Source organism: Rana temporaria, chromosome 1 (assembly GCF_905171775.1).
Source record: "Rana temporaria chromosome 1, aRanTem1.1, whole genome shotgun sequence".
NCBI lineage: Eukaryota > Metazoa > Chordata > Amphibia > Anura > Ranidae > Rana > Rana temporaria.
The window spans coordinates 569,712,690-569,737,557 of NC_053489.1; the positions used below are offsets into that span (position 1 = coordinate 569,712,690).

At 46.0% G+C, this 24,868-nt stretch overlaps 1 protein-coding gene across 1 annotated transcript in view; it reads left to right on the forward strand.

The window, feature by feature from the left end:
* Positions 1-24,868, forward strand: part of MTMR7 (myotubularin related protein 7) — a 97,562-nt gene that overhangs the window by 49,949 nt on the left and 22,745 nt on the right. The window contains exons 8-11 of the mRNA XM_040334644.1: positions 13,578-13,687; positions 15,588-15,713; positions 15,814-15,863; positions 19,592-19,792. Coding sequence (XP_040190578.1) covers positions 13,578-13,687; positions 15,588-15,713; positions 15,814-15,863; positions 19,592-19,792 — 487 coding nt within the window. The remainder of the gene's footprint in view (positions 1-13,577; positions 13,688-15,587; positions 15,714-15,813; positions 15,864-19,591; positions 19,793-24,868) is intronic.

The window sequence follows — 24,868 nt, forward strand, 5'->3', positions numbered from 1 at the left end:
TGCGGCGATGTAACGTAAAGACGATATGTTACGCCGCCGCAAAGGTATGTGAATCTGGCCCGGTGTTCTTAGAGTCATAGTCAGCATGAGTCGAGTCAATGCCAGAGAGATCCATTTTGGTCTCATCTGAGCACATTACTTTCTCCCAATCCTTCTCTGAATCATTTAGATGTTTATTGGCAAACTTCAGATGGGCCTGTACATGTGCCTTCTTGAGGAGGGGGACAGTTGTCGGAGCACCTTCTTAAAATGACAGTACTAATTTGTGTACCACATGAGCACATACTGTTGCCAAATTTGTGGGAGCCAAAATTGTTGGTTGGTAGGGGATCAAATACTTATTTTACTCACTGAACTGCAATTCAATTTATAACATTTATATTGTGGGTTTTTTTCTGGATTTTTGGTTGATATTCTGTTTCTATCATTTAAAAAAAAAATAAGATAAAAAATATAGACCCGTCATTTCTTTGTAAATGGGCAAACTTACAAAATCTATAGGGGATCAAATAAATATTTTCGCCATTGTATGCATACATACATACACATACTAGGGCTGGTTTGGATAGGAGCAAATTAACCTACCGGCATGTCTTTGGATTGTGTGAGAAAACTGGAATAGCTGGAGGTTGGGATGCCAATCGATTAGTCTAGTGGAGATGGATAGATCGGGTGAAGAATTGCACATAACCGCTCAGTAACCACTTTCTGCTGCAGTGTAGGACCTAACACTGGTAATTAGCTTAGAAAAGAAATCCAGTCTTCACCCTTGTCCAGTTACACCTCTGTTCATTTCAGCCACAACTTTTTAGCAGCCACTTTTAATATTAATCTTTTTTTTAAATTGCTACCGTCTTTGAGCTGTTTTTGTTACATAGTTGTCAGAAAATATTACCTCCAACGAGGGATTACATGCTACAGTATAAAATGGTATATAATGGGTTCAGTAAATAGTAAGTAAAAAGTCTTTTGTTCATAATAAATCACACCGTATGTTACGCAAATCAGAAACGGTATTTATTATTTAAAAACATAAATTTTTACTTTGTCAAGGGATGCAGATTATAAATATACTTGTCAAGTGTTTTTAGCATATTGTGACCCATGCCTAGGGGTACGTGATAAACTCTGCCCTTTGTAAAGGGTACGCACTTTAGCCAAGGCTGTACTATTCTGGACTGTAGTGCTAAGCAACAGCAATGTACTTAATCCTGATTTGATCAGTAGGTGGTAATGATAATAACTTACTGCTTGCCATCATACCCTCTACACTCCTCTCCAGCACATACTGCCTGCTGCCACACCTTCTACATTCTTCTCCAGCACATACTGCCTGCCATCATAGCCTCTACACCAGTGATGGGGAACCTTGGCACCCCAGATGTTTTGGAACTACATTTCCCATCATGGGAAATGTAGTTCCAAAATATCTGAGGTGCCAAGGTTCCCCATCACTGCTCTACACTCTTCAGCACATACTATATAGTATCTACTATCATACCCATAATAAGCATCCTTTACCTGCAGACATTCCTCTTTTCACTTCCTCGTTGTTCGTTTTTGCTCAGAAGTTGCTCTATTTCTTCTCTGTTCTGTTCACTTCCTTCTTGTCTGATTTTACTGACCACCGTGAAGGGAGGCTTTACTGCGGTGGTCAGTGACGTGCTCACCCCCTCCTGGGAACTACATCTATGTGGCAGGACGCTCTCTATGTGTTAGAGACCTCAAGGAGGTGTGAATTACTGGGCGTGCTGCAATGCATTCTGGGAACTGTAGTTCTTACATGACCGAGCGATGCAAACCAGGAAGTGAATGAGAGAACAGAAACTAGAATGCTGGAGGTGATATATATGAAGGAATTTAATAGGTATTTACTCATTTTTTAACAGAATCATTACACTATTCTGTCTGTCTACCTTGCAGACATTAATTTTAGGCAAAAATTTTTTTTCCTTTACAACTCCTTTAAGCACATAGCATCCTCTGTCATACCTTTTTATGTTCCTGTACAGCACATACTGCCTGCCGTCATACCCTCTACACTCTTCTTCAGCACATACTGCCTACTGTCATACCCTTTACATTCTTCTCCAGCACATACTGCCTGCCGTCATGCCCTCTACACTTTTCTCCAGCACATACTGCCTGCCGTCATGCCCTCTACACTCTATTCCAGCACATACTACCTGCCGCTATACCCTCTACACTCTATTACAGCACATACTACCTGCCGTCATACCCTCTACACCAGGGGTCTCAAAGTACCGGCCCGCGGGCCATTTGCGGCCCGCGGACCGGTTTTATATGGCCCGCAGGCAGGGCGGGTGCCACGGAAGTGTAGATCGAGGTGCATGAAGAGTAGCGCAGGAAGCGTCTGTCATAAGTTCACTTGTCTCTCATGTCACACTGCTACTCCCCGGCGGCCCCTCCTCTCTTCTCGTCCATCCCCATTTGCTTGTGACATCATCTGAGATGGACGAGAAGAGAGGGGGGGGCTGCCGGGGAGTAGCAGCGTGACATGAGAGACAAGTGAACTTATGACAGACGCTTCCTGCGCTACTCTGCCTTTGAAGAAAACAACAAGTAAATGCTGACCTGTGCCCTGGTGTGCTCTCATGTGCCCCGATTGTGCCCTAATGTGCTCTCATGTGCCCTGATGTGCTTCCATGTGCCCTGATGTGCTCTCATGTGCTCTCATGTGCCCTGATGTGCTCCCATGTGCCCTGATGTGCTTCCATGTGCCCTGATGTGCCCCATGTACCCTCATGTGCCCCAATGTGCCATGTGCTCTCATGTGCCCCATGTACCTCATGTACCCTGATGTGCCAGGCTCTGTACATCAGGGTACCCTGTACCCAGATGTGCCCTGTCCTGATGTGCTGTGCCCCATGTTCCCTGATTGTGCCCCATGTGCCCTGATTGTGCCCTGGTGTGCTCGTATGTGCCCCATGTGCCCTGATATGCCCCATGTGCTCTGATTGTGCCCTGATGTGGCCCATGTACCCTGATGTGCCATGGGGCACATGAGAGCACATCAGGGCACAATCAGGGAACATGGGGCACACCAGGGAACATGGGGCACATGAGAGCACATCAGGGCACAGCACAACAGGACAGGGCACATCAGGGTACAGGACATGGCACATCAGGGCACAGCACATCAGGACAGGGCACATGGCACATCAGGGTACAGGGCAGATGAAACAGCACATCAGGGTACAAAGCCCAGCACATCGGGGTACATGGGGTACCCTGATGTGCTGGGCTTTGTACCCTGATGTGCTATTTCATGTGCCCTGTACCCTGATGTGCCATGTCCTGATGTGCTGTGCCCTGATGTGCCATGTCCTGTACCCTGATGTGCCATGTGCCCTGTCCTGATGTACTGTGCCCTGATGTGCTCTCATGTGCCCCATGTTCCCTGGTGTGCCCCATGTTCCCTGATTGTGCCCTGATATGCTCTCATGTGCCCTGGTGTGCTCGTATGTGCCCTGATATGCCCCATGTGCCCTGATGTGCCCCATGTACCCTGATGTGCTGGGCTTTGTACCCTGATGTGCTGTTTCATGTGCCCTGTACCCTGATGTGCCATGTGCCCTGCCCTGATGTGCTGTGCCCTGATGTGCCATGTCCTGCACTGTGCCATGTGCCCTGCCCTGATGTGCCGTGCACCCTGATGTGGCCTGTTGTGCTGTACCCCTATGTTCTGTGCTCTGATGTGCCCTGTACCCTGATGTGCTGGGCTTTGTACCCTGATGTGCGCTGTGCACTCATGTGTGCTATGCCCTGTGGTGCTGTACCCTGATGGTGAGTGGTTAGTGTGTAGTGTAGTGGTCAGTGTGCAGTGTAGTGGTCAGGGTTAATAATGCGTTCGCTGACACCAGTACTGTTTTTGAAGTTTGAAAGTTTGCATGCGGCCCCCCATGGGATATGGAAACTTGTCTTGTGGCCCTCAGGTAATTTGAGTTTGAGACCCCTGCTCTACACTCTATTACAGCACATACTACCTGCCGCCATACCCTCTACACTCTATTACAGCACATACTACCTGCCGCCATACCCTCTACACTCTATTACAGCACATACTACCTGCCGTCATACCCTCTACACTCTATTCCAGCACATACTACCTGCCGTCATGCCCTCTACATACTTCTCCACCACATACTACCTGCCATCATACCCTATGCACTCTTCTCCACTACATACTACCTGACGTCATACCCTCTACACTCTTTTCCAGCACAAACTACCTGACATCATGCCCTCTACATACTTCTCCACCACATACTACTTGATGTCACACCCTCTACACTCTTCTATAGCACATACTACCTGCCCTCATACTCTCTACACTTCTCTCCAGCACATACTACCTGCTGTCATACCCTCTGAACTCTCTTCTCCAGCATACCCTCTACGTGCCATCATACCCTCTACACCAGTGGTTCTCAACCTTTCTAGTGCCGTGACCCCTTGATAAAATTTCCCAAGTTGTAGGCAAGACAAGTAGATTGCGCCCCTACCCACAAGCATTTAGCGCTTCCCGAGACCCTTCCACTCGTACAGTATTAAAACCCTTATGGTGAATTTTAGGCTCTACCACTCTCTTTGTACTCCTTTCTTTCCCTTTTATCTCTCCCTCCATTTTTTGTATTCTCTATTTTATTTCCTTCTCTAATGCCGCGTACACACCATCACTTTATGTGATGAAAAAAAAGTCATTTTCTGTGAAGTAAAAAACTACGTTTTTGAAACTTCAATTTTCAAAAACGACATTGCCTACACACCATCGTTTTTTAGTTTTTTCACAATGCTCTAGCAAATCGAGGTCACGTTCACCACTTTTTTCCATTGAAGTTCGCTTCATAACTAGCTTCTGGCCATGCGCGGGTTTAACCACTTCAATACCGGGCCTATTTTGGCACTTCTCTCCTACATGCATAAATCATAATTTTTTTGTTAGAAAATTACTCAGAACCCCCAAACATTATATATGTTTTTTTAGCAGACACCCTAGGGAATAAAACGCCGGCCATTGCAACTTTTTATCTCACACAGTATTTGCGCAATAATTTTTCAAACGCCTTTTTTTTGGGAAAAAAAACGGTTTTGTGAATTAAAAAATAACAAAACAGTAAAGTTAGCCCAATTTTTTTGTATAATGTGAAAGATTAAGTTACACCGAGTAAATAAATACCCAACATGTCACGCTTTAAAAATGCGCACACTCATGGAATGTCGCCAAACGTCAGTACTTAAAAATCTCCATAGGCATCGCTTATTTTTTTTTTTACAAGTTACAATTTTAGAGTTACAGAGGAGGTCTAGTGCTAGAATTGTTGCTGGCGCTCTAACGCACGCGGCGATACCTCACATGTGTGGTTTGAACGGTGTTTACATATGTGGGTGGGACTTACGTATGTGTTCGCTTCTGAGCGCGAGCTACCGGGGACAGGGGCGTTTAAAATATTTTTTTTTATAATTTTTTTATTTATTTTACTCAATTTCTTTTATTTTTACACTTTTTTTTACATTTTTTTTTTTTGATCACTTTTATTCCTATTACAAGGAATGTAAACATCCCTTGTAATAGGAATGGCTCGTGACAGGTACTCTTTATGGAGAGATTCAGGGTCAATAAGACCCCACATCTCTCCTCCAGGCTGGAAAGCATGAGATCGTGAAAAAAAAATTCACAGATCTAATGCTTTCAGCCGCAATTGCGGCTGTGTTTACATTCCAGGACCCGGGCGTGACGTCATAACATCGCGCCCGGGCCTCCGACGATCATAGAGATGACTGGTGACCATCTGGTCACCAGTCTACTCTATGGTTTCCATCCGACGCCGGCGGATCATTTCTCCGGGTCTCCGATGGCAAAGGAGAGCCCGGAGAAGCACCGGATGGCGGCGGGAGGGGGGGGGCGTCCCCTCCCGCCGCCTATAAGAACGATCAAGCGGCGAAACCGCCGCTATGATCGTTCTTATGGTGCACAGAATTGCCGGCTGAAGAGATGGATATCTGAATGATGCCTGTGGCTGCAGGCATCATTCAGATATCCCCACTCAAACCCAGGACGTCATTTCACAATGGGTGGGTATTGAAGTGGTTAAAAACATCGTTTTAAACGTCGTTTTTTGCTACACACGGTCAATTTATGTGACGCAAAAAACGACGTTTTGAAAAACAACACATAAATTTGAAGCCTGCTTCAATTTTTTTGTCGTTTTTCACAAGACATAAAACAACGTTTTCCCCCACACACGGTCATTTAAATTGATGTTTTTAAAAACGTTGTTTTTTTTTCATCACATAAAGTGATGGTGTGTACGCGGCATTACTCCTTGGTGGGTAGGTGGGGGGTATGGGATGAGCGGCAGTGCTGGAAGGGGGGTTTGGGATGAGTGGCAGTGCTGGTGGGGGGGGGGGGGTTTGGGATGAGTGGCAGTGCTGTGGGGAGTTCTGATTGGCCAACTTAGGTCCTGATCATGGTCATCTGCTGATCTGTGTACTGTAGTGGGGACTTTAATGGCAACTATAATCGCAGGTAGTGTTACTCACTGTCTCCGGATTCACTGTGTCTCCGACTTTGTGGTGTCTCGTAGCAGTGACGCCTATGTCGAAATAAGGAGATAGGTCTCCTCCAGCCCCTCCCACTTTGCATTCCTCACCAGTCTAGTCTCAGCCCCCCAGCCACGCTGTGAACTGAATGGGCGGCTGCAAAAACAGTTAGTGGGCAGTCGCAAAAAGGCTGGGAGAGAGAGTGGTGCGGGCTTCGGTAACAGCCCAGGATCTGGTGACCCCTGGCAAATCATCATTTGACCCCCGAGGGGGTCCCGACCCCCAGGTTGAGAACCACTGCTCTACACTGCCTGCCGTCATACCCTCTACACTTCTCTCCAGCACATACTACCTGCCGTCATACCCTCTACACTCTTCTCCAGCACATACTACCTGCTGTCATACCCTCTACACTCTTCTCCAGCACATACTGCCTGCCGTCATACCCTCTACACTCTTCTCCAGCACATACTGCCTGCCGTCATACCCTCTACACTTCTCTCCAGCACATACTGCCTGCCGTCATACCCTCTACACTCTTCTCCAGCACATACTACCTGCTGTCATACCCTCTACACTCTTCTCCAGCACATACTGCCTGCCGTCATACCCTCTACACTCTTCTCCAGCACATACTGCCTGCCGTCATACCCTCTACACTTCTCTCCAGCACATACTGCCTGCCGTCATACCCTCTACACTCTTCTCCAGCACATACTGCCTGCCGTCATACCCTCTACACTCTTCTCCAGCACATACTGCCTGCCGTCATACCCTCTACACTCTTCTCCAGCACATACTGCCTGCCGTCATACCCTCTACACTCTTCTCCAGCACATACTGCCTGCCGTCATACCCTCTACACTCTTCTCCAGCACATACTGCTTGCCGTCATACCCTCTACACTCTTCTCCAGCACATACTGCTTGCCGTCATACCCTCTACACTCTTCTCCAGCACATACTACCTGCCGTCATACCCTCTGCACTCTCTTCTCCAGCACATACTACCTGCCGTCATACCCTCTACACTCTTCTCCAGCACATACTGCTTGCCGTCATACCCTCTACACTCTTCTTCAGCACATACTACCTAATATATGTTTGTATCTACTGATGGTGCATTTTCACATAAAAACAAGGTTTATTGGCAAACACATAAGCGTGATTTATATTGCGCTTCTTTTGATGATCAGCAGTGGGGAAATCGAAAAATTGCCATTTGTAATGCCGCGTACACACCATCAGTTTATGTAATGAAAAAAAAACGACGTTTTGAAAAACGTCAATTAAAATGACCGTGTGTGGGGGAAAACGTTGTTTTATGTCTTGTGAAAAACGACAAAAAAAAAATGACGTTTTTTAAACCCGCGCATGCTCAGTAGCAAGTTATGAAGCTAGCTTCAATGGAAAAGAGTGCTGAATGTAACCGCGCTTTGCTAGAGCATTTTGAAAAAACGATGGTGTTTAGGCAACGTCGTTTTTGAAAATGAAGTTTCAAAAACGTTGTTTTATTTCATGATTTAAAACGTCGTTTTTTTTTCATCACATAAAGTGATGGTGTGTACGCGGCATTAGACAATGGGGGGGTAATCCACAAAGATCCAGCGTAACGTAAATTTTCCCATTTAAGTTACCCTTTTCATGGGGGCGATTCCCATTTAAATTAGGCGCGCTCCCGCGCCGGCCATACTGCGCATGCTCGTGACGTCATTTTCCCGACGTGCATAGCGCGAAATTACGTTACGCCGAGCTTTGTGGATCGCGACGGGTCAATAAAGTTGCGTCGGGAAAAAAAAAATTCAAAACAAAAAAAAAATCGCGTCGCTGGACAGAAGGGTCTGCTTTTACAAGGCGTAAACAGTTTACACTTTGTAAAAGCAGCCCTAATTTTGCGTTTGCAAACTAAAACTTACGGAGAAAAAACAAAGCGTAAAAGCTTCGTGGATCTCCGTAAGTGCTAATTTGCATACCCGAGGCGGCATTTCGACACGAAATGCCCCCAGCGGCGGATGCGGTACTGCATCCTAAGATCCGGCAGTGTAAGTCCCTTACACATGTCGGATCTTCTGCCTAACTATGGAAAACTGATTCTGTGGATCAGTTCCATAGTTAGGAACAGGGATACGACGGCGTAACTGGGATCTGGCCCTGTGTTTTTTTCTTTCTACTCGTAATTTGCCATAATTTCCTAGTATATCCTTATTTCATAGAAATCCGGATAAAGACAAATTGTAATGCTATGTATTTTAAGCCGGTCTTGTGGATTGTCAGCGTCAAAGCATTTTTAGCATAACTTGTCCTAGAACAAGGTGACCACACAGCAGGAGGGGATGCTTGTCATTTCCATTTACTCTAAATATCTTTCTGATGTCGACTTTTCACAGCATGATGCTTTCCGTTTTTGGATACATTGTGCAGAGACTTTAAGTTTAATACGATGGTTATATATTGTCACTTTTTTCATGTTTTTGTCTGTAATTGTTTCATTCCTAGAGACCATTACATCCGTGTTATCACTTCTTGGTAAACCTGCCAGGAGTGTTCCAGATCTAATGTTGTTTCTAAAAATATTACTTAGTCCTACAAGGAGACATCTGTCCCCGGACCTATTTAAAAATGATTGGGCGAGACATAATTTACTATCCCTGGGCGCCAATATTTGATATCTGTGGATTACTACTACAGCCTTGTTGTTGTACTTTTGCTAATTTATACACGGCCCACTGATTTCTGTTTAGTTAACCTGTAGAAGGAAAGCAGAATCAGAAAGCTTGTATTATGTATCAGTTGAAGGTAATCCTAAATCTGGTCTGCAGCCACATATTTTTACAATGTTTCCTTTGTAATCAGGAATGAAGATTAACCAAGTTGGGAATTGTGGGTACAATGGGCCAGATTCACAAAAGGGATACGACGGCGTATCTGCTGATACGCCGTCGTATCCCTGTTTCTATCTATGCGACTGATTCAGAGAATCAGTTACGCATAGATATCCCTAAGATCCGACAGGTGTAATAGTTTTACACTGTCGGATCTTAGGATGCAGTACCGTGGCCGCCGCTGGGGGGAGTTCGCGTCGTAAACCAGCGTCGGGTATGCAAATTAGCAGTTACGGCGATCTACGAAACTTTTTCCCGTCGTTACGTCGCCGCAAGTGTTAGTTTGCCGTCGCAAAGATAGGGCACCTTTTACAAAGTGGAAAATTACTCCACCATGTAAAAGTATACCCGTCTTTCCCACATCGCTTTTGAATTATTTTGCAAAAAAATTTTTTTCCCGGCGCAAGTCTTTTTTTCACGTCGCGATTCACAAAACGTCGGCGCGTCGTAATTTCGCGCAAAGCACGTTGGGAAATTTGCGTCGGGAGCATGCGCAGTACGTCTGGCGCGGGAGCGCGCCTAATTTAAATGGTACCCGCCCAATTTGAATTGGCCCGCCTTGCGCCGGACGGATTTAGGATACACCGCCGCAAATTTCCAGGTAAGTGCTTTGTGGATCGGGCACTCACAAAATTTGCCGCGGTGTAACCTAAAGCTGTTACGTTACGCTGCGCCCGGGCTTAGTGAATCTGGCCCAATAGGTGGAGTATTTTTTTTTCCAGTAAATGGGGAAAGACCCCTTTACATATTCACTAGAAAAGATGGGTGTATGTGGCAGGTTAGTGGCACTTGAAATCTCGCCCAAATCCTATATTTCCTCCTGTTATAATTTAGATGCAAAAGGCCTCAGTTCCCTTTGGCATCAGATACATTTTTTGGGGAGGAAGATCCTATTTGTATAGGTTGGGTTCTAAAGTGGATAGCAAGCAAAGGTAAGAGGTCCCAAAGGTGGAAAGAAGACTGATGCTCATGGAAGACAAATATATTAAACAAGGAAGAATATCAGGTGCAGGGAGTTTATATAGCAAGGGGTTCACACATTTTCTGCTGTCCCTAGATAGAAAGATAGGGCCAGATTCAGAAAGCCGCGCGCAAAGTTGCGGCGGCGTAACTTTTCTTATTTACGTTAAGCCGCTGCCACTTAACACGCAAGTGCTGTATTCACAAAGCACTTGCGTGTTAAGTTGCGGCGGCGTAGCGTAAATTGGGCGGCCTAATTCAAAATAGGCGGGTAGGGGGCGTCTCCTATTTAAATTAGGCACGTCCACGCGCCGAACGTACTGCGCATGCGCCGGCCTTAGAAAAATCCCAGTGCGCATGCTCCGAATTATGACGGTGTTTTCGACGTGAACGTAATCGACGTAAATCCCCATTCACGAGTTACGCAAACGACGTAAAAATTTTCACATTTCCCGCGGTCACGAGGTCCATACTTAACATAGGATGCGCCTGCTTTGGGCAGCTTTATCTTTACGCCGGGAAAACCCTTACGTAAACGGAAAAAAGTGACTGCGTCGGGCCCGCGTACGTTCGTGAATTGGCGTATCTCGCTGATTTACATATTCTCTGCGTAAATCAGCGAGAACGCCCCCAGTGGCCATTTTAAAATTGCAGTTAAGATCCGACAGTGTAATACAATTATGCCTGTCAGATCTTTGCTGCAATCCGGCTTATCTTGTTTTCTGCATACAGAAAAACAGATAAACCGGCGCAAAGTGTGAGTTATGCCGGCGTATCACTGATACGCCGGCATAACTCTTTCTGAATCTGGCCCATAGATTATATATATAATCTTTCTACTTTTTTTTTACTTTTCTAAGAAATAAAATATTCAGAATGTAAAAAAGTGGACTGAATCCAGCAAATTAACCAATATTGGCTACTAGAGACGGGCTCAGGCGTGTTCTGGATTCTAGTCCCAACCCACCTGCCCAATCCCACAGGAGGCTGCACTCCACTAAGCACAGGCAGTGAGACATTTCCCAGTCCGCAGCTATACAGACTGGGTGTGTAGTGTAGTGTCGGCTTCCTGGCGGGATCGGGCAGGTAAATTTGGGACTAGAATCTGGAACACGCCTGAGCCCGTCTCTATTGGCTACCTGTGATTTGGTCCAACTTAGGCTGGATGTTTACTCACATGGTTGGGTTTTCCCATCTTCAGTATATTTGAGCGTTTATCTGGTTACACCCAACTGATTATAGCTAAACCTAAACCTAAATTCTGTATACATTCCAAGCAGATACAAGCATTTCCCGGTCCGCAGCTGCACAGACTGGGAAATGTCTCACTGCCTGTGATTAGCGGTGTGCAGTGTCGGCTTCCTGGCGGGATCGGGCAGGTGGGAAGCCTGTCTCTGTTGGCTACCTGTGATTTGGTCCAATTTAGGCTGGATGTTGACTCACATGGTTGGGTTTTCCCATCTTCAATATATTTGTGTGTTTATCTGGTTACACACAACTGATTATAGCTAAACATAAACTTAAATTCTGTGTACATTCCAAATAGATACAAAATTAAGCACCAGTGGATGAATGTACCTATTTACAATTTTGTATGTACGTGTGTATGTGTAGAAAAAGGTATGCTAAGCACAAAAAAAACAAAAATCGCATTAATAAAATGATTAATGATGAATAAAAGCAGTGATTCTCCTGTATAATATAAACACAGTAGAGCATATATAAGTAGAAAATAGAATCGTGCTAAATAAGAAAGTTCATGAATTAAAAAGTCCACCAGTGTTTGCAAATATGAGCTTATTAACAAAGTCCATCCACCAGCTTCAGTGTGCAAGTCCCACCACCAAATGATAAAGATGTCTCCTTACCAACTCTGCATGTTACAGGGGATCGCAGAACGGCTATAACAGCCTGGCTCTTTCTCCAGGACGAAGCTGTGCATCTATCTCCAGGGTGCCTCTTACCCGCTCGTCAGGATGTATGGATGGTTTTCATAAAAGATATAGAAGGTCATTATAGTGTAAAACCATAAACACATTTATTCGCATAAAAAATAAATTGCACTTACAACATCCGTATTCAATAGATAGCCTTAAGTCTGGTGTGCCGGCCGGCGCACATCCAGACAAACCCATGCTTCCGGGACATGAATGAGAAAACACGAGGTGACGTCAGCGCGTTGCTCCGCTCTACGTGTTTTGTCAGAGATGACGTCCAGTGGCACGGGCGGCGTGCTGCGTCACCTCCATATATGCCCTACAAATTAAAACCAAGCCTCGTTCTGAGCCACGACCCCCCTAATGGGCATGCGCACCAGCATAAGTCCGATCTTTATAGTAGACTCACACTACGCTAGCATACCATAGTAAAACGGTTTTGTATATACAATCAAACCACATTGTGACACGAGGGGACCTCTATCCGATGGTTCATTAGAATGTCTACTGATAATGTTATTAGTAACAAATGATTAACACACCAATTGGATATAGACTAGTCTCTACTTGTCATAACAGGAAACCAGTCGAAAAAATTATATTACAAGTATTCAACCTAAAATCTCCCAAAGGCACAAACAATTAGCCTGAAAACTTGTGTGCATAATAACGTGTCTGTGTGTGTAGATGTGTATATATATATATATATATATGTGTGTGTGTGTGTATATATATATATATATATATATATATATATATATATATACATTTTATGTTTTTTTGTATTGCCAGTTCAGCAACACTCAGACTTGGAGATAAAGCAGCAGCATTAGGAGGCAATCAGGTGTGGTCACAACATGCCAACAAAAGGAGAGAGCAGAGGGGTGACCCCATCGGTCAGTTGCTGCTCTTTCATTTTACAATAGCATGCTGAAGACAGGAGACAGAACGTTGACCAATCTGTATTGTTGCACTGCAGTAGAGTAAAGTCTGTTCACCAGGCTGGCTGTGTTTGCCAGAATTCAGAACTGGATGGACAATACACACAAAACAGCTCACATATATGTATTTCATCTGTGTCTTTAGAGTAGCTGTATAATTGGAAGAGTTTGAATACATTATCTTCCAAGGCTGGGCATTTCTAGGAGGATATATCACACCTAGAGCGTTTTGTAAAGATACCAGTTTTTTTACACAGCATTTGTTTTACTTCTTCTAAATTGTTGCAATTGCAGTATGTGAACTTCGATCGCCATCTATGGGTGAATTCCTGTGGGGTCTGGAATCATCTGGGTGGTTAAAGCACATCAAGACCATACTGGATGCCGGCATCTTCATTGCCAAGGTAATGTTCCTGCATCTAATTTTCATAAATTTCATAACAGCCACCTAATTCATTTTCATAAATTAGGTGGTTTAAAATGCATTGTCCCCGGATTCAATTTGATTCTGAATTCTGATAGGCTGCAATTCTTTCACATTTCAAAAAAATTTAAGCCATAAAAAGGTGCCGTTTTTGGAACCACTGAAGCGTTTTCTCTTTTTGAGTGTGATAGGGAAAAAAAAAACAGGTTTGGACAAAAACAATTGGAATGTCGCTTTCCTCCCTAAAAGTGATTGTATAGCTTGTTTGCTATTAAAAAATAAAATAAAAAAAATAACCATGTTATACTTCCCTGCTCTGTACAAATGGTATTGCAGAGTGGCATGGACCTCCTCTTCTCAGGTCCCCCGCCAGCAATCGATGCACCTCCTCTTCTGTATGGGGGTAGATGTGTGGGCTTGATCCCAAGCCAGGCTGTGCTGCTCTATAGACATACTGGTCAGTGTGGCCCCGCCTCCTGCTCCCTCCTCACTGGATTTGACTGACAGCCGTTGGCTCCTGCTGCTGCATCTCCTGTGAGAAGAGAGAGACAAGAGAAGAGCTATTGCTGATGGGCACATTGCTAGATTGAGATTGGGCTCAGGTAAGTGTTTAAGGGGGGGCTGAGGGGCAGCTATTAACCACTTCAGCCCCGGACCATTTTGCTGCCCAAAGACCAGAGCACTTTTTGCGATCCGGCACTGCGTCGCTTTAACTGACAATTGCGCGGTCGTGCGACGTGGCTCCCAAACAAAATTGGTGTCTTTTTTTCCCCACAAATAGAGCTTTCTTTTGGTGGTATTTGATCGCCTGTGCGGTTTTCAGTTTTTGCGCTATAAACAAAAAAAGAGCGACAATTTTGAAAAAAAACACAATATTTTTTACTTTTTGCTATAATAAATATCCAATTTTTTATTTTTTTTATCTCCGTTTAGGCCGATACGTATTCTTCTACATATTTTTGGTAAAAAAAAAAATCGCAATAACCGTATAGTGACTGGTTTGTTATATTGCCTACAAAATAGGGAGACATAATTATGATTTTTTTTTTTTTACTAGGAATGGCGGCGATCTGCGATTTTTTTTTTTCGGGACTGCGACATTGCAGCGGACACATCGGACACTTTTGACACATTTTTGGGATCATTCACATTTATTCAGTGAACAGTGCTATAAATATGCATTGATTACTGTATAAATGTGACTGGCAGGGAAGGGGTTAACCACTAGGGGGCGGGGAAGGGGTTAAATGTGTAGCCTAATCAGTGTTCTAACTGTGGGGAAGGAGGGTGACTGGGGGAGGTGACCAATCTGTGTCCATATGTATAGGGACACAGATCGGTCTCCTCTCTCCCTGACAGGACGTGGAGCTCCGTGTTTACACACAGAGCTCCACGTCCCTGTTCAGTTACTGGGCAATCGCGGGTGCCCACTGGGAACACGCGCGCTGTGTTCCCAGTAAGGCGATGGATGTGCGCGCGCGCCCCCTAGCAGCTTCTAATGACAGGACGTCATATGACGTCCTGTCAGAACAACAGGGGATTCCGCCCGCCGTCATTTGACGGTGTGCGGTTGTAAGAAGGTTAATGCAAAAGGTGGGTTCAACAAAATACTGACATAAGGGGGTGATCCATTTTTCCTTTGATTCTGTTGTTTATTTTTTATGTATTTTACGTTTTCTTTTTTACATGTTGCGTGTTATATCTTTTATTTGGATGATATAAGTTGCACTAGTAAGTACAGCTGGATAAAACAAAAACTGTGTGTCTTCATTTCAGGCTGCAAAGCAACAAAATGTAATTATTTTAAGTGGGGTGATTCTTTTGTATACCTACCTTTTATATGTTAGATCATTTATCAGAGTTTTTTTTCTTTCTTGTAGGCAGTAGCTGAAGAAGGGACTAGTGTCCTCGTCCACTGTTCTGATGGGTGGGACCGCACGTCTCAGGTTTGCTCAGTGGCAAGTCTACTCATTGACCCATACTACAGAACCATGAAAGGCTTTATGGTAAGAGATCCATTGCAGTTGTGCTATATTTGCATAGTTACGTTGTGAATAATCAATTGCTTGTTCCCAGATATATTCTAACGCAATTATTTGTCTTCAGGTATTGATTGAGAAAGATTGGATTTCGTTTGGTCATAAATTTAATCACAGGTAATATTAGACAATGTAGACATGGTTTTGTTTTTTTATTCATCTACAGGCCTAGCCTGCTCCCTTTTTTTGTCCCTCTTTCATCTCTGAAAGCAAACATAGGGGTCTATTTATAGAACATTCGTTGGACAAATGTCAAATACGTTTGTGCATGCCGCACCAATTTTAGCTGTGAATTACTAATATTATTATTATTATTATACAGGATTTATATAGCACCCACAGTTTGCTTAGTGGTTTACAATATACAGGGAGACAGTACAGCACAAATCCAATTGAATACAAGAGGGTTAGGAGGGCCCTGCTCCTGAGAGCTTACAATCTACCGTATATACTCAAGTATAAGCCGACTTTTTCAGCACATTTTTTGATGCTGAAAAAGCCCCCCTCTACTTATACTCGAGTATCCCTGTGTCATGCTGCAGTCGGCGGCCGCCCATTGTAACAAAGCCCCGCCTCCTCTTAGTCTGTGATCGAGTATCACTCTGTCATGCTGCAGTCGGCGGCCGTCCATTGTAACAAAGCCCCGCCTCCTCTTAGTCTGTGATTGAGTATCACTCTGTCATGCTGCAGTCGGCGGTCGCCCATTGTAACAAAGCCCCGCCTCCTCCTCGTCCATGATAGATGGAACACTGAACACTGATACAATGCTGGGATCAGTGTTCAGTGTTCCACCTATCACGTTTTTTGGCTCTGCATACTTTCAGCTAGGGCTGCAACTAACGATTATCTTCATAATCGATTAGTTGGCCGATTATTGTTTAGAATAATCGATTAATCGGTTAATTACCTTAAAGTGTGGTGTATAATTTTAGTTAATATGTAAAGTTAAAAAAAAAGGCAATTTATTCTTAAATATCTCTATATAGTGGTAAATAAAAATAACCAACTATATTGTTAGGGAGCAAAATCTCGAATCCACTCTGAGCATAACAGACAGACGAGAAATATACTGTATATACTATTCAAGGGAGATATACTGTATATACTATTCAAAGGAGATATACTGTATATACCATTAGAGGGTGAATCTGGTAAATTAGACTCAGAGATCAAATTTTTTTAGTTAAAGAAAAAAAAAGAGTTAGACTGTTTTGCAAATTTTCAAACAGAACCATAATATATTATATAGAGAGAAGATAGTCACCGCTCCAATTTGGTATGTGGATAAATCTGTATATTATATGCTGGCCATACAACAATGCCTTCCTTCAAAAACAATACATTTTAAGAACGTTCGTTCGGTTTTCTAACCTTTAATGGGGTCAAATCGGCCTGTTTTTTTTTAACCACAGTGATGGGAAAATTTAGAAATAGAAAACTTCTTGGTGAAAGGAATTTTCAGACCAAGTATGTGGTTTTCGTTCAGAAATCACATTCATTTTAAAACTGAATGTTAAAAGCAAGAGGAAATTTCAAACATTCTTTCATTCAGCGAATGTACAAAGATTTTTTGTATTAATTTTAACAGTAATGATTATTTTCTCTTTTTGTACTATAAAGGGCTAATTTTTTTTTTTTTTTAACCCCATTATGTTACTGTAAAAAAACGGAAAAAACACTGCGCTAAACAAAAAATTGAAAATGCTGCTAGTACCAAAAATATAGATACAAATATTTAAACAAAATAAAGAAAGGAAGAGGTACAGCGCAAATTCTAGTGTATAGAAATTCTGATGTGATACCAGAAAATTCCTGACGTGACACAAATAAGTGAAGGTGACACAAAATCGTAAGGTCAATTGCTATGCATCACTGAAACTAAACAATTGACTAAAATAAAAATGCACGTGAAAAACAAAAATAACTTGTAAATGAAAACAATATATGAATGTGTATACAATCTGTGAATGAATGAGATTGTGCAAGCAAAAAAGACTACAGGTGAGGTATTAGTCCATATGCTCCCAGATATCTTAAAGAAAACTTCTTTAGAAGAATGAACTTCACAGCGAATGTCTTCAGAAAAAAGGATAGTACAGGGCTGACACAACCTTCCACCAAGGCACACCTGAGTGACAAAACAATGCCCTTACCAGATGTGGAGACCACAACGGTGGTCAGACTGGACCCGGGTATATTTAGAGTCACCCAAATGACTGTATGTAGCACACTGGATCTGCTTCAAGCTATTTCCCATCGGTCAGAACGGATGAATGGCTCAGATGCAAAAAGAAAAGAAAAAGGGCCCATAGTGCAACTTTGCAAAACAATTTAATGATCAAAGTAAAATATTGCACTTACAGATAGGTGGAGAATCATAAGCCCAATAAGGTGCACAAAGTGCGGTTTCAAAAGTTGGATCTCGGCGTCCTCTATGGCTTCCCCTTCCTGGGTCAGTTCAGGTTAGCGTGAAAAACGTCAGAGTGCAGGCCACGCCTATGCATTTAGTCATACGTGACGTCGTCTGGGACTGGCTGCTGCCAATTTTCTGGTATCACATCAGAATTTCTATACACTAGAATTTGCGCTGTACCTCTTCCCATTATGTTACTGGCCAATTAATCGATTATGAAAATAGTAATCGATTATGAAATTAATCGATTATGAAATTAATCGATTAGTTGTTTTGGCCCTACTTTCAGCTATTAAAACCATTCAACTTTTAAAATGTTCAACTCTTCCAGCTAATGATGGGACTTCTTCAAAATTTTTTGTACTATTTATACTTTTTTTTAATATTTAAGCTTTTTAACACTTTTTTAACATTAAGTCAATGAGAGCATTCAAATCCTTAAAATCTTCTTCCGCTCCCAAAAGTTTCAGCTCCTTCATACTTTCACCTACAGACGCCAAACAAACTTTAAAATGTTCAGCTATATCTTTTCAGTTTGATATCTTTTACAGTTTTTGTGAAAAAGCTGTTTAAGTTTAGTGATCATTTCAGGACATTTTATCGATTTAACAGAGTGTCTATGGGGCTGCTTAGAGTGGATGATGTCATCGCTACATCACAGAGCTTTAAAAAAATGTATCTTTGTTCCTTCTCTATAAATTGCTCTCACGCTCCACAAGATCTACTTGTCATACACAATTTACACATCAAAACTTAGGTATTTTTGTCTAGTTTCAGGCAATGTGCAGTTTTGTGATGCACCTTCTACTTTTGGCTGCTTTTTCTTACGGATTTAAGCTATTCATCCAGTTAGCTTTAGCAATTCAGCTATTCAGCATTCCCACGCATTTTCTGCAGGAAATGCATTTTCTAGTTCTCTACAGGTATTCATGCATTCAAAGTAAGGCTAGCTCCAGAGGGAACCCTGTGGGAATGCTATCTTGTAGTTTTGTGCTTTGCACCCTACAATGATCACTATCCCTTGTGCTGATAGCTATATAGACTGAGGTTTGGCTTGTCCCAGAACATCATCTAGCTATCAGTGGGTGGTGTTAGGTGAGCATCAAGAGCGCCTGATACACTCAGCAGCCCCCTAACTGTACCTAGAAGACCTAGGGACACTGTCTGGAGTTCAAAACATAGTGGCCAGTTAGGAGACACATTAATGGCAGTCTTTTATAGCAGCTTTTTAGTTGTGGAATGTAGAGGGTTACTAAATTGGGTTATCATGAAGGAGGTGCAAGGAGACAATAATAATACTTGATAAAGGAAATGCATTCACACATTTGTTTCTAAACAGATTTTTGATCGCTAATATAAAAGAACCTACAGCTTGTATGTTTCTTGGTAAAAGCGTGTAGTTAATGTTCTGTTTTTTTTTTTTATGTTTTAGATATGGACATTTAGATGGAGACCCAAAGGAAGTATCCCCAGTGATTGACCAGTTTCTAGAGTGTGTCTGGCAGCTTATGGAACAATTTCCATGTGCATTTGAGTTTAATGAAAGGTTCCTCGTCCATATTCAGCATCATATATACTCCTGCCAGTATGGAAACTTCCTGTGTAATTGCCAGCGAGAGAGAAAAGAACAGAGGTGAGAAAACAAACACGGCTTTATACCGTGTATCTATGTGGCCAGAGTAATGTGAGAGCACTGCAAACCCTTCTTTGTACCTTTCTGGGTTAATGACATTTCTGTATTGTTGTCCCTACACCCATCTGTCCTTGATAGGGAATCTGTACCAAGAAATACAGGTGATACTTGAAAAATTTGAATATCGTGCAAAAGTTAATTTATTTCACTAATGCAAACTAATATATGAGATAGACTCATTATATGCAAAGCAAGATAGTTCAAGCCGTAATTTGACATAATTGTGATGATTATGGCTTACAGCCCATGAAAACCCCAAATCCACAATCTCAGAGAATTAGAATATTGTGAAAAGGTGCAATATTCTAGACTCAAAGTGTCCCAATCTAATCAGCTAATTAAGCCATAACACATGCAAAGGGTTCCTGAGCCTTTAAATGGTCTCTCAGTCTGGTTCAGTAGGAATCACAATCATGGGAAAGACTGCTGACCTGACAGTTGTGCAGAAAACCATCATTGACACCCTCCAGAAGGAGGGAAAGCCTCAAAAGGTAATTGCAAAAGAAGTTGGATGTTCCCAAAGTGCTGTATCAAAGCACATTAATAGAAAGTTATGTGGAAGGGAAAAGTGTGGAAGAAAAAGGTGCAGAAGCAGCAGGGATGACCGCAGCCTGGAGAGGATTGTCAAGAGAAAGATGAGAGACATGAGACCGAACAATGCAGAAGAGCTGAAGGCCGCTATTGAATCATCCTTGTCTTCCATAACACCCAGGCCCGGACTGGCCATAGGGCAGACCGGGCGTTTGCCCGGTGGGCCGGGGTCCGCCGGGCTGCTGGGCTGCATGTCTGGGGGATGAAGAGCCGGCCACAAGTTCTAACATGCAGCGCTGGCGTTCTAACGCCGGCCGCTGACTTCCGCATATGCTGGGTGGTGGTGGGAGGAGCCGATCCATGGCAACCCAGGCCGCCGCTAAACAGGAAGTCGGTGTTCGCGCGGCCGACGGTCACCTGGCAACCAGGACGCCAGGAACGGAGGAGGGACGGGGAAGCAGAGGAAGAGGCCTTGTGCACCACCACCTACCGAGACCCGCCTCCCGCACATGAAAGCCAGCAAGGTTCTGCGGCCGCCTATGGTGGAACCGAATGATCAGCTGAACGTGGGAGGAGCTGGAGGAGGTCTTCTGACACTAACTGCTTACCGCTGCCTGGCATGTGGATGGAGCTGAAAGAAGTGCCCCAAGGTAAGAACTTGCCAGGTGGTGGGGGGGAGCGCTGGGATGAGGGCTTTCCAGTCAGACCTTATCACTGGTGTGTGACCCCCTCCACTTGGCTGCACCCCCCCTCCTTTCCACCTGGCTATATCCTGTCCACCTGGCTTCACCTCCCCTCTACCATCCACCTGGCTGCACCTCCCCTCTACCGTCCACCTGGCTGCACCTCCCCTCTACCGTCCACCTGGCTGCACCTCCCCTCTACCGTCCACCTGGCTGCACCTCCCCTCTACCGTCCACCTGGCTGCACCTCCCCTCTACCGTCCACCTGGCTGCACCTCCCCTCTACCGTCCACCTGGCTGCACCTCCCCTCTACCTGGCTGCACCTCCCCTCTACCGTCCACCTGGCTGCACCTCCCCTCTACCGTCCACCTGGCGGCACCTCCCCTCTCCTGTCCACCTGGCTGCACCTCCCCTCTCCTGTCCACCTGGCTGCACCTCCCCTCTCCTGTCCACACCTCCCCTCTCCTGTCCACCTGGCTGCACCTCCCCTCTCCTGTCCACCTGGCGGCACCTCCCCTCTCCTGTCCACCTGGCTGCACCTCCCCTCTCCTGTCCACCTGGCAGCACCTCCCCTCTCCTGTCCACCTGGCAGCACCTCCCCTCTACCGTCCACCTGGCTGCACCTCCCCTCTCCTGTCCACCTGGCTGCACCTCCCCTCTCCTGTCCACCTGGCTGCACCTCCCCTCTCCTGTCCACACCTCCCCTCTCCTGTCCACACCTCCCTTCTCCTGTCCACACCTCCCCTCTCCTGTCCACCTGGCGGCACCTCCCCTCTCCTGTCCACCTGGCGGCACCTCTCCTCTTCTGTCCACCTGGCGGCACCTCCCCTCTCCTGTCCACCTGGTGGCACCTCCTCTCTCCTGTCCACCTGGCGGCACCTCCCCTCTCCTGTCCACCTGGCTGCACCTCCCCTCTCCTGTCCACCTGGCTGCACCTCCCCTCTCCTGTCCACCTGGCAGCACCTCCCCTCTCCTGTCCACCTGGTGGCACCCCCTCTCTCCTGTCCACCTGGCTGCACCCCTATCTTCTGTCCACCTGGCTCCATCCCTCCACCTAGGTGCACCCCCCTCTCATATCCACTTTGCTATATCCTGTCCACCTGGCTGCACCTCCCCTCTCCTGTCCACCTGGCTGCACCTCCCCTCTCCTGTCCACCTGGCTGCACCTCCCCTCTCCTGTCCACCTGGCTGCACCTCCCCTCTCCTGTCCACCTGGCTGCACCTCCCCTCTCCTGTCCACCTGGCAGCACCTCCCCTCTCCTGTCCACCTGGCGGCACCTCCCCTCTCCTGTCCACCTGGCTGCATCCCTATCTTCTGTCCACCTGGCTCCATCCCTCCACCTAGGTGCACCCCCCTCTCCTATCCACTTTGCTATATTCTGTCCACCTGGCTGCACCTCCCCTCTCCTGTCCACCTGGCTGCACCTCTCCTGTCCACCTGGCTGCACCTCCCCTCTCCTGTCCACCTGGCAGCACCTCCCCTCTCCTGTCCACCTGGCGGCACCTCCCCCCTCCTCGCTGCACCTCCCCTCTCCTGTCCACCTGGCTGCACCCCTATCTTCCGTCCATCTGGCTCCATCCCTTCACCTAGGTGCACCCCCCTCTTCTATCCACTTTGCTATATCCTGTCCACCTGGCTGCATCTCCCCTCTCCTGTCCACCTGGCTGCACCTCCCCTCTCCTGTCCACCTGGCTGCACCTCCCCTCTCCTGTCCACCTGGCTGCACCTCCCCTCTCCTGTCCACGTGGCTGCACCCCTATCTCATGTCCACCTGGCTGCACCTCCCCTCTCCTGTCCACCTGATTGCACCCCCCCTCCTGTCCACCTAACTACACCCCCCCTCCTGTCCACCTGGCTCCACCCCCCTCCTGTCCACCTGGCTCCACCCCCCCTTCTGTCCACCTGGCTCCATCCCGCCAACTGGCTGCACCCCTCTCCTGTCCACCTGGCTGCACCCCTCTCCTGTCCACCTGGCTGCACCTCCCCTCTCCTGTCCACCTGGCAGCACCTCCCCTCTCCTGTCCACCTGGCGGCACCTCCCCTCTCCTGTCCACCTGGCTGCATCCCTATCTTCTGTCCACCTGGCTCCATCCCTCCACCTAGGTGCACCCCCCTCTCCTATCCACTTTGCTATATTCTGTCCACCTGGCTGCACCTCCCCTCTCCTGTCCACCTGGCTGCACCTCTCCTGTCCACCTGGCTGCACCTCCCCTCTCCTGTCCACCTGGCAGCACCTCCCCTCTCCTGTCCACCTGGCGGCACCTCCCCCCTCCTCGCTGCACCTCCCCTCTCCTGTCCACCTGGCTGCACCCCTATCTTCCGTCCATCTGGCTCCATCCCTCCACCTAGGTGCACCCCCCTCTTCTATCCACTTTGCTATATCCTGTCCACCTGGCTGCATCTCCCCTCTCCTGTCCACCTGGCTGCACCTCCCCTCTCCTGTCCACCTGGCTGCACCTCCCCTCTCCTGTCCACCTGGCTGCACCTCCCCTCTCCTGTCCACGTGGCTGCACCCCTATCTCATGTCCACCTGGCTGCACCTCCCCTCTCCTGTCCACCTGATTGCACCCCCCCTCCTGTCCACCTAACTACACCCCCCCTCCTGTCCACCTGGCTCCACCCCCCCTCCTGTCCACCTGGCTCCACCCCCCCTTCTGTCCACCTGGCTCCATCCCGCCAACTGGCTGCACCCCTCTCCTGTCCACCTGGCTGCACCCCTCTCCTGTCCACCTGGCTGCACCTCCCCTCTCCTGTCCACCTGGCTGCACCTCCCCTCTCCTGTCTACCTGGCTCCATCCTTCCCCCACCTGGCTGCACCCCCTCTCCTGTCCACCTGGCTGCACCCCTATCTTATGTCCACCTCCCCTCTCCTGTCCACCTTGCTGCATCCCTCCACCCAGGTGCATCCCCCTCTCCTGTCCATCTGGCTGCACCCCTATCTCCTGTCCACCTGGCTCTATCCTTCCCCCACCTGGCTGCACCCCTATCTCATGTCCATCTGGCTGAGAGCACTGACCAGAGTGTTCTGGCGGGGGATGTCCCCCTGTCAGAACACAATAAATCAGCAGGGAGATCGCTGTACTAACATTGGATTGTTAGTACAGGGGCTCTGACCTGAGCTGTCAGTATAGTGGTGTGTACAAGGCTTAATGCTTTATAACGGGTTTTTCAGTATTCACAAAGCCAGTTACTAAGCATTACTTATAGAGCCAGTTATAAAGCTTGTTTGATTTCTTACTATTATTTAAGTGGTTTACAGCATTTACTTTATAAATATACCTTGTCTGTTTTTTTATGTATCTGGCACTCAATTTCTTTGAAAACATTTTTTGACACACTATGCCCTAAAGGTTGCCCCTGAATTAGAGTAACCCCCATCTTGTGCTGCTTTATACTATTTTCAGGACTCCGCCATCAAAACCGGAGTTAAAGTAATCAAATCCAAACCCTGGAACCCCACATCCCATCATCAACCGCCCCCGCAAAATACTGCCCCCCCCCCCCCCCCGCCGGGCTGCTCAGTCTAAAATGCCCGGGCCTATTTTTTGTCCCAGTCCGGGCCTGATAACACCTCAGAAGTGCCACAGGCTGATAGCTTCCATGCCACGCTGCAATTGCTGCAAAAGGAGCCCAAACCAAGTACTGAGTACATATGCATGCTTATACTTTTCAGAGGTCCGATATTGTTCTATGTACAATCCTTGTTTTATTGATTGAATGTAATATTCTAATTTTCTGAGATTGTGGATTTGGGCTTTTCATGAGCTGTAAACCATAATCATCACAATTATGACAAATCA